Below are 14456 nucleotides of genomic sequence, written 5' to 3' on the forward strand. Positions count from 1 at the left end.
AGTAGGTTTTAAATGTTTGGGTCATATGAGGTTTGGGCCATGTTATATGAACAGGCATCAGTGAGGAGGTATAACCGCATATACGGTTATTGAGGGAGGAGACGTACCCCTCTGTTGATCATCGTAACCTTTCACTCACGCCCATTAGTTCAGTATAAATACTTGGCTCCATCCTCATTCTGTACGTGTCTGTATGCAAATCTGTACTGCAAGATTCTGTTTATAAAAGTTCTGTTTATTCAAGTTCTGCATATTACAAGTTTGGGTTAGTTTATTCAATTCCAGTTTTTACGGTTCGATCATGTATTGGTGCGAGATATGTAGTGATTACGTAGTCGCTTGTTATCATGCGTCCACTCCAAAATCTTGGAACCGGGGATCCTGTGGGACTGATACCAACAGAAACCACCGTGATTGATTGATTGGAATATTCTCCGATCAGACAGACGCCAAATCTTCCTGACGGTAAACTGCATTCTCGATTGATCGATTGTTCGTTTGTGTACTCATCAGTGCCAAACGCCCAAACTTAGTGCTTCCTGCTACGCTGATTGATGTAGCTTCCTCGGCTAGGAAGAACCCATCGGCACTTTCACGTCCGGTAAGTGTTTGATGAAATGTCTCAGTGAGTAAGTGTTTTAAAAGGCTCTTGTATCTGTCTTTTTTAGTCACTTGTTTAATGATTCTCATTGAGATTAGTCATTCTGAAGTGATATTCTTGATGGGTATGTAAGAAATCTTGGAGATACGTTTCTATTTCAACTATTGTTGGTAAATTAACCCACATTCAGATCTTTATTTCTTGTGAATCGTTAGGTGATGAAAGGAACCTTCTTGCTTTCTTGTTACGATGATATATTGAAGAAACAAATATGAATTGTTTGTTATGTTATTGGTTTGTTTACGAATTGATTGGTGTTATATGCAGTTGGGAATCATTGCATCTGTTTGAGGAATAAAACTACTAGGCAATGCAAAAGTTTTTTTTTTTTTTTTTTTTTTTTGGTAAAGGGTTACCCCAGTGAATTTTATAAAACCAATAAAAGCACAATTGTGCAACTGAAATGTTACACACCATTTCTTTATCTGTTTTTCTTTCTTTTTTTGAATTATTTAGTTGATAGTTGTCAGATTGTTACTTGTTTAATATGAATATGGAGTTTATATGTATAGCAGTACTGTATCTTTCATTTTCTATTTCTACTTGGTAGTTATATAAGTTGTTGATAAGTAATAACAAGGATTAGGATCAAATACAAAGGATCCTAATTGTAAGAAGTGTAAGAAGGATTTATAGACCGACAAGTGTCCGATAAGCTCATAGTTATCGATAGCGAATAGCGGTCAATAGCGACATGCTACCTATATGCTACGTAGCGATAGCGACAAAATAGCGCTCGCTATTTCGTGTTTAGCGATAAGGCAGTAGAAAATTTTAAAAATAAAAATATAGCTATTTATAATCATATACATATACTATAATGCTAATTTTATACTTTATATGTCTAGATTTGTAAGTTTAAGAACTAAATGTAAACTAGTGAAAATATAGGGGGTTAAATGTTAAAATACACCAATTAATTTCACTCTTTTTATGTTAAAATTTACATCTTTTTTTGAGAATGAATGTAAAATACAGAAAGACAGAGGGGTTAAATTATAAAACTACTCACATAAAGTTAAACTAATTGTCACCCCCATTTACCTCCGCCGTTTCCCGTCCAGATCCATATACGCTACCAGTCTACCACCACCATGAAATTACAGAAAATTTGTGGGAAAACTTCTACGACTGCCATCAAAACAAGGTACTTGCTTCTTTCTTTCCATCAATTTGAGCCTCTGGCTCCCTCTTCCTCGTTTCCGGCAGGAGTTGCAGCACCGTCGCCGGAATTTGCCATCAGACGTCGCTATTTGGTCGATATGTGGTCGCATAGTACCTTGTAGCGGCATGTGGCCGCGTCGCTACGCTATTCACGATAGCGTCCGCTATGGACGCTATTGATAACTATGGATAAGCTAAAAAAACCCACTACACAAAAAAACCCCACTACAAAAAAAAAAAAAAAAAAAAAACCCTTAAACATCCACCACCACCAAAAACCTAACCCCCCCCCCCACATCACCCACCCCCCCCCCCAAAAAAAAAAATTTTGCCGAGGGGGTGGGGGTGGGTGTTTAGTTTTTTTTTTAGATTTTTTTTTTAGGTTTTTGGGGGGTGGGGGGGGTTAGGTTTTTTTAGGTTTTTGGGGGGTGGAGGGGGGAGGTTAGGTGTTTTGGGGTTTTTTTTGGTGAGGTATAGTTATTATTTTTTTTTGCCGGGGGGGGGGGGGTTAGGTTTGTGGTGGGTGGGTGTTTAGGTTTTTGGTGGTGATGTAGTGGGTTTAGTTTTAGGTTATTGGACACTTGTCACTCTATAAATCCTTCTTACAATTAGAAGCCTTTGTAGAATAACTTGACCCGTAATAACAATATCATGAAAAGGACGTAATTCTATAGAGTTTGCTATACACATATAAAATAAGCACATGCTCGCTTGAGGCCTTATTTAGATCCTGCAGATTAGGTGTCGACTTAGCTGTATATGTAGCTTGCTTTTTTGCACTCTTTCAATGGGGCCTATTTATAGTAGAACCCCATATTTAACAACTGTTCATATTTGATAGAACATGGTTAAAACTTATAACAGTGAGTTGCTGCTGCTTATGCATTTCAAGAAAAATGATTGGCCATCTAAAATCTAAAGGCTAAAACTCACAGACATCGAGATTGACATTAAAAGAGTCCCTAATAAGAAAACCATGGTTGCTGGTATAGGTATTGGATTTTTATTGTACTGTATATGTTGTTCTTTTGTGGTTTGTTAGATCAATTGAAGCTTTTGTTATTTGCAGATTTGAAGAACAAGTGAAAGTGCAGTTCTTAGGGAAGAAAGATTATCTTCTAATTTGTATGTTCTTGAAAAAAAAAGGGTACAACTTGAACTTATTATTAGTTAAAAAAGTGTGTTATTTACATGTCGGTTAGCATCCAGATTTTGAAAGCTCAAGATGGCTGTTCATTGTGAGGAAAAATGGAGAAACGTGGATTTGACGAGTTCATTTCATCATTTGCAACGACTTCAGCCATTGTTTATAGTGATTACTTCAACTGGGAGCTCAGTGTGTTAATAGGGATCTTGGGGCGGACCTAGTTGAAAAAAAAAGACGGGCCAAGATCTGATAAAAAAACAGGGTACTCTGTTTTAGTCACTGACGTCGCCGGCTTCGTGGGAACCCACGTCAGCATGGTCTTGAAGTGCCGTGGAAACGGTGTTTTAGGGTTGGATAATTTTAATGATTGTTACGATCCTACCCTCAAAAGGGCTCGTCAACATTTGTTGGAAAAACGTGGGATTTTAATGATTGTTACGCTGCAATGAAGAAACCCAGTGAGGAAAATGCGCATATGTATAATCATATTTAAGGCTTTTTCTTTACCAAAGATATCTTGAAAGGAAAATCAATACCCGTCTTCGAGTGGGGTAATCATGGAACGGTTGTGCATGATTTTACGTATATTGATGATATTGTAAAGGGTTGTTTAGGTGCTTTAGATACCGCTGAAAAGAGTACTGGAAGTGGTGGGAAAAAGAAAGGGGCTGCACAATTTTGAATTTTTATTTTAGGGAATACTTCACCCGTGCCTGTTTCAGATCTTGTTAGTATTTTGGAGAAGTTGTTGAAAGTGAAAGCGAAACGACGTGTGATTAAGTTGCCTAGAAATGGTGATGTGCCGTTTACTCATGCGAATATTAGTTTGGCGCAAAGGGAGCTGAGTTTGGGTATAAACCCACGACGGATTTGCAAAGGGAGCTGAGTTTTGGTATAAACCAACGACGGATCTGCAAACGAGGTTGAAGAAGTTTGTTGGATGGTATGAGAAGTATTATGGTTCGGGGAAGAAGAGTGACCATTGAGGCGCGAAGCAACACATGGATGCAAAAAGCCATAAACTTGTTCTTGAATTCTTATTCGTTTTGATATACTTACATGACTCTTTTGTTAATCTTGCACTTTTTAAAAACAAGTTAGTTTGTTTTCAACTGTTGGTATATGATGTTGCATCAAGTAAGGAGGAAAGAGGGATCTCACACGATGAACAAGTTTTTGTGGTCCATCGGGGGCTTCATTATAGAACTTTGTGTTCTTGTTAACTTGCATAAATGTAATTTATTGTGGTGGTACTATTGTAGGATTCATGACTAATAGAGCAAATTTTATTTGGTTGGACTTGTATTATTTCATGGTATTCAAATAAATAGAAAACATTAGTTTAAATGTTATGGAGTTTCTTGATTAGTTTCCTAACTGTAATGATGAGTTTGGTTTTTGTGGTATCTTGATAATTTTTCTACTTTTATGAACTCTTGATAACTATGTGTTTTACTTTTAGGATTTCTTTTGTTCTGTTACCTCATTACTAGGGTTTTTTTGAACCTGCATTTAAGCTTACTATTGTAATTTGTTTACTGAAGTGGCAATAGTATAGGGTTATCAAACAATCATGTTGTAATAGTCCTTGTGCGTTCTGACCATCTAAATCGCAATCACTAGTTGTTACATAAATCTGTTAACAACCTAGGACAATATTTGTGTAAACTTTATAGGTCATGTCTACTTTATTTATCAATTGTTTATAAGATATTGTAACATGAATGGATACCTTTCAAGTTACTACCAAGTGAATTACATCTTTTTAGGACACAATGTTGTTGGGAGATTGACTTTGTGTGGACCATAATCAAGCTAATACTTAGCTAATACCCTAGATTGATTATTAGTTAGTTTGTAACGAAATCTTAATTAAATCAATATTTCAAGTATCACTGTTTCATCGTCAATAGATTGAACATAGCAATAAACAAGAGTAGAAGAACAATTCTTTTGAGCACAAGGAATTAATCAAAATCAAATGTTTTAATACATCATGTAAAACTAGTAACAAATTTTACAGACGATTTCCTAGATATGTTAGGTTGGGTGGCTTGCAAATTTCCTCTAAAGTTTGCACACATAAGTTCTAGCACCGAATTCATACTCAACTGCTTGACACGATAAGCTATGAGGTCAAGTGATAACTAATTCAATACGGACTCATGTTTTTGTTATCTTGTTGAGATGTACGGAATTGACAAGTGACAATTACGTATAACATCCTCTCAACAGATTGTCTTCATCAAATGATAGGCTAATTAATACGTGGTATCTCTTCTTCATTAGCGAGACTTCATCAATCTTCACTAGAGGTAACTTGCTTGAGTGGTAAGTTCTTTTAATCTTCATCAGATGTTAACTTGACATCAAAGGCAAGTTCCATTAATTCTTTATTGGTTATAAGTTCCAATCAGAGGTGCGTAACTTAGCCCATGAATACCAAGTGTAACCGCTCCAAGGGTTCCTTGAAATTAACAGCCTAAAAAACAACAAATAAATATCTAGTTAAAAAATCCAAGACGAAATTAATTGAAACTGCTAAAATTGGGGAAAACCTTGGCTTCAAAATTGGATCTCTAGATGACGAAATTGGGTGCCGAGATTTGGGAAAACCCGCCTATAGCAATTGTCCGTGCGTGTGGCTCGTTACTTATCCCCCAAATAACTTCAAACGTGCTGGAAAGTTAATCCTTTTTTGGCATGACCCATTTTCCAATCCACTTCCGTGTGTCTAATTGCACCAAATACGAGTATGCTAGATCATGGATCAACTCTGTTTCACCATCAATGTGAAGATTAAGCATTTGCACTTTTGTTTTCATTCACCTTGAAATTGAAATAACTTAACTAAATAGAAACAAAGATCTTCATCTGCACATACGCAAATTCTTGAGCCAAACAAATTCTTTGTCCCTCTTGTGTTTCTTCATCAAAATAGTAAATCATGTCAAAACTTTTGCTTTGGTCATATGACATAACTTGAAGGTTGACTGTTAAACCAGACCACATAAAATTTTACAAATAAATGGTTCAGTTAAATGATCTGAATGAAAAAGGAATGATCAATATGGGTTGTATTTTTACTAACCTGCAAAACTGTAAACTTAAAGAAGCTTTGTGGATGAAAGCAACAATGTGATGAAACCATCTTTCTGGTTCGAATGCATCAAACTTGACCCTCCCTATTGCATATGGCTGATAAGGTATGGTAATCTCCTTTCTTCACATCATAACCAGTAGATACATCATCACCCCGCAAAGCATATAAATCTTGCGTCTGATGGTATTGTTTCCACCTAAAAGTTTCATCCTAGTAAACAACAGCATATTATAAGATGTAAAGTTACCAAAAGTGTGATAAAAAAATTAAAACCCTTGAAATTGTTTTCGTAAAAAAAAATCCGCTTATCATTGAAATAGTACTTCTTCTGTTGAGATGCTAATTATTAATAATAATTAATTTATAACTTTTAGACAAAAAGAACTTTCGGTAGGCCCAACCTGTTACGATATGAGCCTCTGATTCTCCTGTAAGTTATGAGAAATTGCTAAATATCTGAGATAGCATACCACTGGAACTGCATGATAGTTCCGTTGAAATCTGCATGAAGATTCTGCATCTTTTGTAGGCTTTCTTCACTCACACCGTTTGCAAATTCTACAACATTTGTGACATTGTTTCTCATTTTTGTTGTTTTTTCGATTTCTGTTGCAACCTTGTCTTGAATCTCAGTAATGTAACAAGAATGTTAAAAAAACTCAAGAAGCTTGATAGATTTTCTTCTTTTTTTAACTGCAAATTCAAAAATTCAAGGGTCAAACAACACTCTTTGACATTAGTGGCCAAGCCCATTGCTTTTTAAATTAAATATAACAAGAATGTTAAAATAAAAACAACTTTTTTTCCATTAAAGATGATGTGGTGGAACCTATTGCATTTCTATCCCTGTTACAAATCCATTTTCAATGAAGAATGGTAACCGATTTGTAAATCAATATAATTTGTTTGACATCAACAGTCAAACTGTACTTCATATTTTGTGGATGCAACAATTTTAACTCATTTATATATAATACACGGGTTCATGTGGTTATCTCAAATGGATCAAATAGTATTTTGAAAAAGTATACTTAAAATGTGTTATTTGTATACTTATAAATTAATACTTAAAATGTGTTATATCTAAATAAATTCCAAAAGCATCTTTGAATAGTGAATCCAACCTGCTATCATTAATTAATCCTCTGTTATATCATGAATAGGAATAATCAAAAGCAGGTTGTTATATGATAATGGGGTGGTGCAATGTTGTAGACTGAAAGGAACTTACGCTTATGCCATTGACAGTTTGATTATTATTTGCTGATCCAGTCATTATATGCCCGAGATTTACACCATTTTCTTCAAGATTACACGCTGCCAAAATCTCTCGTTCATAGGTTGAGACTTTTCTCTGAACTGTGAATGTTCCATCATGACCCAGAATATCCTTTACATTAATGTCATGGTTATAGGTAGCTGCAAAACAGAGTAGTATATATAAGATATTCGATTCGATTGTCCCACTAAATTGAAACTTGAGATCTAAGATAATGAGAAAGATGCTTGATTTATGTGTTTTACAATCAAATGGACTGAAATTGAAAGGTCAACTTTTTAATGGGATTACTACAAATGAATCATTGAAGAAACTCAATTCAAGAAATTGCAAAAAGGATAAAGAAATTGGCTATGAAGAGAATAACATATCCATTTAGCCCTCTCTGATTCGAACAGATTATTGAATTCATCAAACCGAAAGTCAAGGTTGAAATAAATTTGAATTAAGAAAAGAAAACATCAGAGTAAGACATGATTTCAATCAAAATGTTGTAAAAAAAATAGATATTCAGTTGTGTAAACATCCACTTCCATCCACTTAACCCTTTGAGAGATATTAAACATGTTAAGATATTAATTTAAACACATGAACAGTGATTTCAACGTATAAATTATTGTTATCATTAAAATTTAATTTTAGGTACTGAGCAACAAATTCCTAGTCCAAAACAAAAAACAAACACGCACAAGACTGAGAATACCAGTTTATCTTATGGAAATCAGAGAGTATTTAATAAACATGTACCTTTATTAGTCTTATATTATGTAGATTTGGGGGATATGAGAGATTCGGGGCCAGTAGTGGGAGCCTCTTCCTTCACACCTTTCTTTCAATTTTGGGCAATTGTCAATGACCAAACTCAAAAGTGAAGGTAACAGCGTCTCTGGTAAATCGTTCAGCTTTGGGCAATTCGAAATTTCAAGATGTTGAAGAGATGTGAGGTGTTGGAGTCCCGTTGATAGTGATTCCAGATTATCAAATCTTACTATTTCCAGTTCAGTAAGAGCAGAAGGGAAAAGGTGGGACAATTGACTAAAATCACTCACATCGGGTTCATCCCCTAACGTCAGGTCAACAAGGGAAGCTGGGAAATTCAGATCCCCCCACTCTGATATGGGCTTCTTCAACCCTTCTAGTGTAAGTGAGCACAATTTGGGAGGCCAACGCCCACCATGAATGGAAACATCAATACCTGGACACCTTCTGATTTTCAGATCTTTTAACAAGGCGAGATTCTTTAGCTCAGGTAATGACTCCAGACTTTCACATGTCCAAATTGACAAACTGGTGAGGTTTGATAGCTCAGGTAATGATACCAGACTTTCACATTCAGAAATTGACAAACGGGTGAGGTTTGATAGCTGAAGCTCTGGAAGTGACACAATATGTGGGCATCGCATTATATCCAGGCTGGTGAGGTGAGTGGAGTTACTCAATTCACTGATTGATCCTAGATTTTCCCATTTATAAATATGTAGGGTTTCAAGCATTGGCATGCTTGTGTTGTTGATTTTTCCCTCAAGTTTATCACAATTTCTTATACGAAGTGATTTGAGCTTATTCCCTCCTTCTTTTGGGAGGTAGACATCTGTAATATCTGAACAACCATCAATATCCAAACTCTCAATGCTATTTGGACAGCATAAACGCTTTATGCTACTACAAGAGTATACATACAAAGTTCTAAGAGATAACAGGCCGGTGCTGCTCCCAAAATTGTCATCCTCATCTTTCTCTTCTAAACTTAACAAACCTGAACAATACTTTAATCTCAATTCCTTTAATCTCACAAGAAGCTTACTTGCCTCTGTTTCTGATTCCCACAAGTATTCTATTTCATCACATCCCCAGATACTTAATTCTTCAACTTCCTTAAGATACCCTATAACTCCTCTCCACACCTCATATGTAAGCCCTGATACATCACTTATTTTCAATTTAGTGACTGATGAAGCTACCTGAAACAGACTTCTCAACACACCATCACCACATCTCTCAATTTCAAGAACCTTGAGTGAAGGCAGTGCTTGAAGTGAGACATTAATCAATTGTGGACAATTGATTATAGAAAGCTCTTTAAGGCATGGAAACACTGCTGCTGAACCCTCATTTATAGTTGACCACCCCTCCCATCCAGACATATCTTCAAATCTTAGAACTTCAAGTGAACGGAAGGCGTTAACATCATTTCCGGTTAACTCCAAACCTATGATTTTAACCTCATCCATGCCTTGAATCTGCAACCTCTTAAGTGAAGGGAGCAACCCAAATGGGGGTAGAGATGTGCATTTTTTACAACCACGTATTGACACATTAACCAACTCATGAAAAGAGCGATCACCAACCCAATTTGAAATTTGTGTTCCCCCGTATGACACGACTGAAAGCGTTTTCAACGTATCACTATTAGGTTTCAGCTCATTGAGAACTTCCTCTTCAAGTGTATCCATTCGTGAGCCATCAAACACATCAACCCATTGCAGCTCTAATCCAGTAATCTTTTTTAGAGATAAGTTCGCCTCCCGTGCATGCTTTGCGCTTTGCACTTTGTGCAATCCCTCAATGGAAACTTCCCCATGGAGATTTGTTAATCCCTTGAGCTCATTTATTGCAAAGCCATCATCTCCTTCAATGATGATCTTGGTGAGAGTCTGAAGGCTTTCCAATTCACCAATCCCCAATGGCAGCTTCTCCAACGGAGTACCTCTTATGTCAAAATGTCGTAACCTTTTAAGATTTAAGAAGCTTTTAGGCAACTGAGTTAAGTTCCAACAACTAGAAACAATCAATGTTTGTAAATTATAAAGGTTGCCAACATTCTCCGGTAACTCTTTTATATTTGTTCGAGATAAGTTAAGATACCGCAAGTGTTTCAAACTACCAATGGAATCCGGTACCTCACTTATTTTAAAATGACTCAAAGAAAGGACCCTTAACAATGTTAACTCTGGAAGTAAGTCATCCAAAATCTTAGAGGATAAGTAATAATAGCCCCAACCCACACTGAGAGATACTCCTAAAAAAGTTCTCAAGCTTTTGGCTCCTTTGAATGCCTCAAACTTTTGGTAACCTACATACTCCTCGCGAGTAAATGACATATGGCGATACTTTGCCAAAGTTTCTGTCTTTGTCTTCATATGATTGTCAAACCTTAGAAAAAATTCTCCGGCAACAAAAGTGGCCAAGTCACTCATCAGATCATGCATGATAAACAATGATTCATCATTAGGTGCATGTTGGAAAAATGACCTTGATAATAAAATATCAAAACATTCACGGCCCAAGCGTTCTGGTGACTTGGATGGGTTCAAAAACCCTTCTGCCATCCACAATGATACCAACTCCTCCTTGTCAAACAAAAAGTCTTTGGGGAACAAGGAACAGTATGCAAACAACTGCTTCAAATCTGCAGAAAGTTCATGGTAGCTTATTCTAAGTGCCGGAACAATCTTATCACTATTTTCCACATCTTTACCGCTTTCAGTGGCATTACCAATTTCTACATCCCATATCTCGCTATTCAACACCTCATCCCAGTCTTCTCTATCTGTTTTCATCCTTAAAAGCCTTCCAATTGCCTTTAAAGCCAAAGGCAAACAACCACACTTTTTCACAATACCTTCACCTTGTGGTTTAAGTGTCGTGTGTGAGTCGAAGTTATCTACCCCCAATGCATGTATTGCAAATAAACGCAATGCATCTTCATTCGACAAACTCTCGAGACGGTCTACATTATGCAAACCTATCTGTTTGAGCAATCGATTCTTACGAGTTGTCATGATTATCCTACTTCCAGGAGCACATGATAGAAATGGGCGAACTAGGTTTTCCCAATCCCCATAGTTTTCACTCCACACATCATCAACTACTAGGAGAAATCGTTTGTCCTTCAATTGCTCAGTGAGAGCTTTTTGAAGCTGATTTAGATCTTTAAATTCCTTGTTTTCTTTAGTCACATCTTGAAGGATAGCATCAGTTATCTTGAAAATATCAAAATCATCTGAAACACAAACCCATGCCTTGGGTTCAAAGTGACGCTGCACCTTTGTATCATTATACAAAAGTCTAGCGAGAGTGGTTTTTCCAACCCCACCCATACCAACTATAGGTAAGACGCTAAAGTTATCCTGAGACGACCCATCATCCCCCAACAACTTTTTAAGCAATTGCTCTTTCTCAACTTCTCTTCCGACAACATCGCGTTCTGGCAAAGAGGTTTCGCTTCTTCTACTAGTATTTCTTGGCTTTTCATCTATCTTAAGCAAACCTATATCCGTTTTTCGTTTTTCTAGCTTTTCTAACTCTCTGTTAATACTATCTAACTTGGGAGACAGCCTATGAGTTAGTGAGAAATTTGTACAGCATGATGGGATGAGCTTTCTTACCATGCTGGTGGATGCTGCAGGCTCCTGTAGGGTGAGCTCACGATGCATAGCTTCAGTCGCCACGTCGTCGAGTACGTCGTCGATATCGTAAGCCAAGTGTTGGAGAGCATTCAGCCATTCTTTGACAGATTTATGAGTCACCTCCTTCTGAGAGGCATCTTGAAGTAGATCTTGGATTCTGGAGAGTGTCTTCTTCAACTCCTTGAGCTCGTTGTAAATGCCATGAGCACGAGCAACACGCTTGAAGGCTTCATCGGTCATCTTCTTAACAAGAACTTTGAGGAGTTCATTTGCAAGAGTTTCAGCCATTGTTTATAGTGATTGCTTAAACTGGGAGCTGTGTGTGTGTGTGTGTGTGTGTGTGTGTGTGATAGGGATCTGAATGAATTGATGAGTGCACAGAAACAACTATTGAAACTGTTGTTTATAGTGAATTCTGCAATTTTTTTCTCAAACTTTTAACTTTTTTTTTAGAGTAAACTGTCATTTTGGTCCCTGTGGTTTGGCCAGTTTTGCCACTTTAGTCCAAATCTCAAACTTATTACATCTGGGTCCCTGTGGTTTGCATTTTATTGCCATTTTAGTCCAAAATCCAAAAACCATCTATTTTGACTGTTGAAAACTGATTATTTTGTCCTTTAGTACAGGGGCATTTTGGTCATTTAAGCATTACTATATATATATATATATATATATATATATATATATATATATATATATATATATATATTAATAATAATAATAATCAATAAACTAAATTAACATATAAATAAGATGATACCATCATCTTCCCCAAATGCAGATGATGCAGAGCAACAACCCTTCACCCAAACCCTAATTCCACAGCCACCTCCAACTCCACCATCGCCACCTCATCCTCTCTTCTCACCACCGCCACCACTACCTCCTCACCACAGCCGCTACCACCACCTCCTTCTCACCACAAGCCACCAAACAAAATCACCTTATCTCATCATTTATTCCATCATTTATCTTACCCTACACATATCAGTTCTACCTTCCGATCCATTCCAACAGCCGGCGACGGAGCCACCACCAACCACCACCTTCAGTTCTACCTTCCGAATTCCGATCCATTCCAACAGCTCGACATTGCTCGCAAAATCACCTCTATTGCTCTCTCCATCCGCGTCTCCGCCCTAGAACCCGAATCTTCCGATCTCCGGCAATTTCATAAGTTAGGGTTTTGTTTTGTTTTGTTGATTAAACTTGCTTTTTCTCAAAGGGTTAATGGATTTAAATACGATCCTCTGTTCCACACAATCCTCTGTTCTAGCTAATCGAATTGCAGACGATTCGTTTGATGAAATTGACTTTTCTGGTTTCAGTTTCGTTTGCGTTTTGGATTTTGGTGCCCTACGAGCTTCGAATATGCTGCATAGGCTCTTGACTTTGCCTTTGATTGAATCGGGGAAGTTATTGACGGAATCGGAGCGTTGGAGTGAAGAATTAGGGTTAGGTTTTGTGGAATCGGTGGGTGTAGAGTGAATAGTGTACGATCGGTTGAAGATTGGGGAAGATGATGATTTGGGGTCATCGGAACCGATCATGTTTAAGGTTAATTGAATGAAAACTGAGATGATATTTTGTTCTGTATTTTGTTAACTGAAAGGGGATCATGTTTTGAAGAAGATGGGGGATCAGGGTTGAACAGTCAAAATATATATTAATGCTTAAATGACCAAAATGCCCCTGCACTAAAGGACAAAATAATCAGTTTTCAATAGTCAAAATAGATGGTTTTTGGATTTTGGACTAAAATGGCAACAAAATGCAAACCACAGGGACCCATATGTAATAAGTTTGAGATTTGGACTAAAGTGGCAAAACTGGCCAAACCATAGGGACCAAAATGGCAGTTTACTCTTTTTTTTAAATCTTATTGTGCATCTTCTGGCTGGTAGTCATTAAAAAAACCACATGTTTATTACTCGAGAGGGAGTAGGCAGTCATTAAAAAAACACTTGTTTATTTACTCGAGAGGGTAGTCATTAAAAAAAAACCACTTGTTTATTTACTCGAGAGGGAGTAGGTAGTCGCTAAAAAAAACCACTTGTGTATTTACTTGATATTTGATGGATCACAAGTGTTCCCAGATGAAACAATCAAATACTTTTGGATTCTGGATCCAACCACTGAACCACATTTGTTTTCTTTATTATGAAAAAGAGTGAATTTCATATCATACACGTTTTGTCCTTTAGGCCTAATTCAGTTAGTTTTTCAATTACATTTGGTTATGTGCTTTGCACATGAGGGCATTTTTGTCAATTCAAAGGTAAGTTCAACGGCAGATTTACAGCTCAAAGCTTCTGCGACCTTTGAATTGACAAAAATGCCCTCATGTGCAAAGCACATAACCAAATTTAACTGAAAAAACTAACTGGGTTAGGCCTAAAGGACAAAACGTGAATGATATGAAAACATAAAGGACAAAAGTCATCAAATTTGAACATAAAGGACAGCGCCTGAAAATGGGTATAAAGATAAAGGACAATCCTTGAAATTCACTATTATGAAAAATGCTAAAATCTTCCTAATAAGATTCGCTTTAGTGTTTTGACAACAAAGGCGAGCCCATTTTGTTCATAATCCATCTAGCTTTAATCTGAACCAAATTAACACTTTATTAAAAAAAACCGTTTTAACCAGAAACAAATTTGACCCCAAACTTTTAACTGACCCGACAGATT

At 36.8% G+C, this 14456-nt stretch overlaps 1 protein-coding gene and 1 long non-coding RNA gene across 2 annotated transcripts; both read right to left on the reverse strand.

The window, feature by feature from the left end:
* Positions 1 to 5681: 5681 nt before the first annotated feature.
* LOC110900341 lies at positions 5682 to 7478 on the reverse strand. Its single transcript, XR_004876567.1, has 4 exons — positions 7307 to 7478; positions 6546 to 6768; positions 6064 to 6285; positions 5682 to 5965 (listed from the first exon to the last, which is right to left on the reverse strand). It is a non-coding gene; the product is annotated as an uncharacterized LOC110900341 (long non-coding RNA).
* Positions 7479 to 8112: 634 nt separating this feature from the next.
* LOC110902350 (putative disease resistance protein RGA4) lies at positions 8113 to 12051 on the reverse strand. The gene has a single exon (XM_022149037.1). It carries the CDS (start codon positions 12049 to 12051, stop codon positions 8113 to 8115), a length of 3939 nt encoding a protein of 1312 aa, XP_022004729.1.
* Between the last annotated feature and the right edge of the window lie 2405 nt (positions 12052 to 14456).

Source organism: Helianthus annuus, chromosome 13, assembly GCF_002127325.2.
Source record: "Helianthus annuus cultivar XRQ/B chromosome 13, HanXRQr2.0-SUNRISE, whole genome shotgun sequence".
In the NCBI taxonomy this organism is placed as follows: domain Eukaryota; kingdom Viridiplantae; phylum Streptophyta; class Magnoliopsida; order Asterales; family Asteraceae; genus Helianthus; species Helianthus annuus.

Coding starts and splice junctions, on each gene's coding strand:
- LOC110902350 (XM_022149037.1), bottom strand. CDS start 12,051: ATGGCTGAAACTCTTGCAAATGAACTCCTCAAAGTTCTTGTTAAGAAG.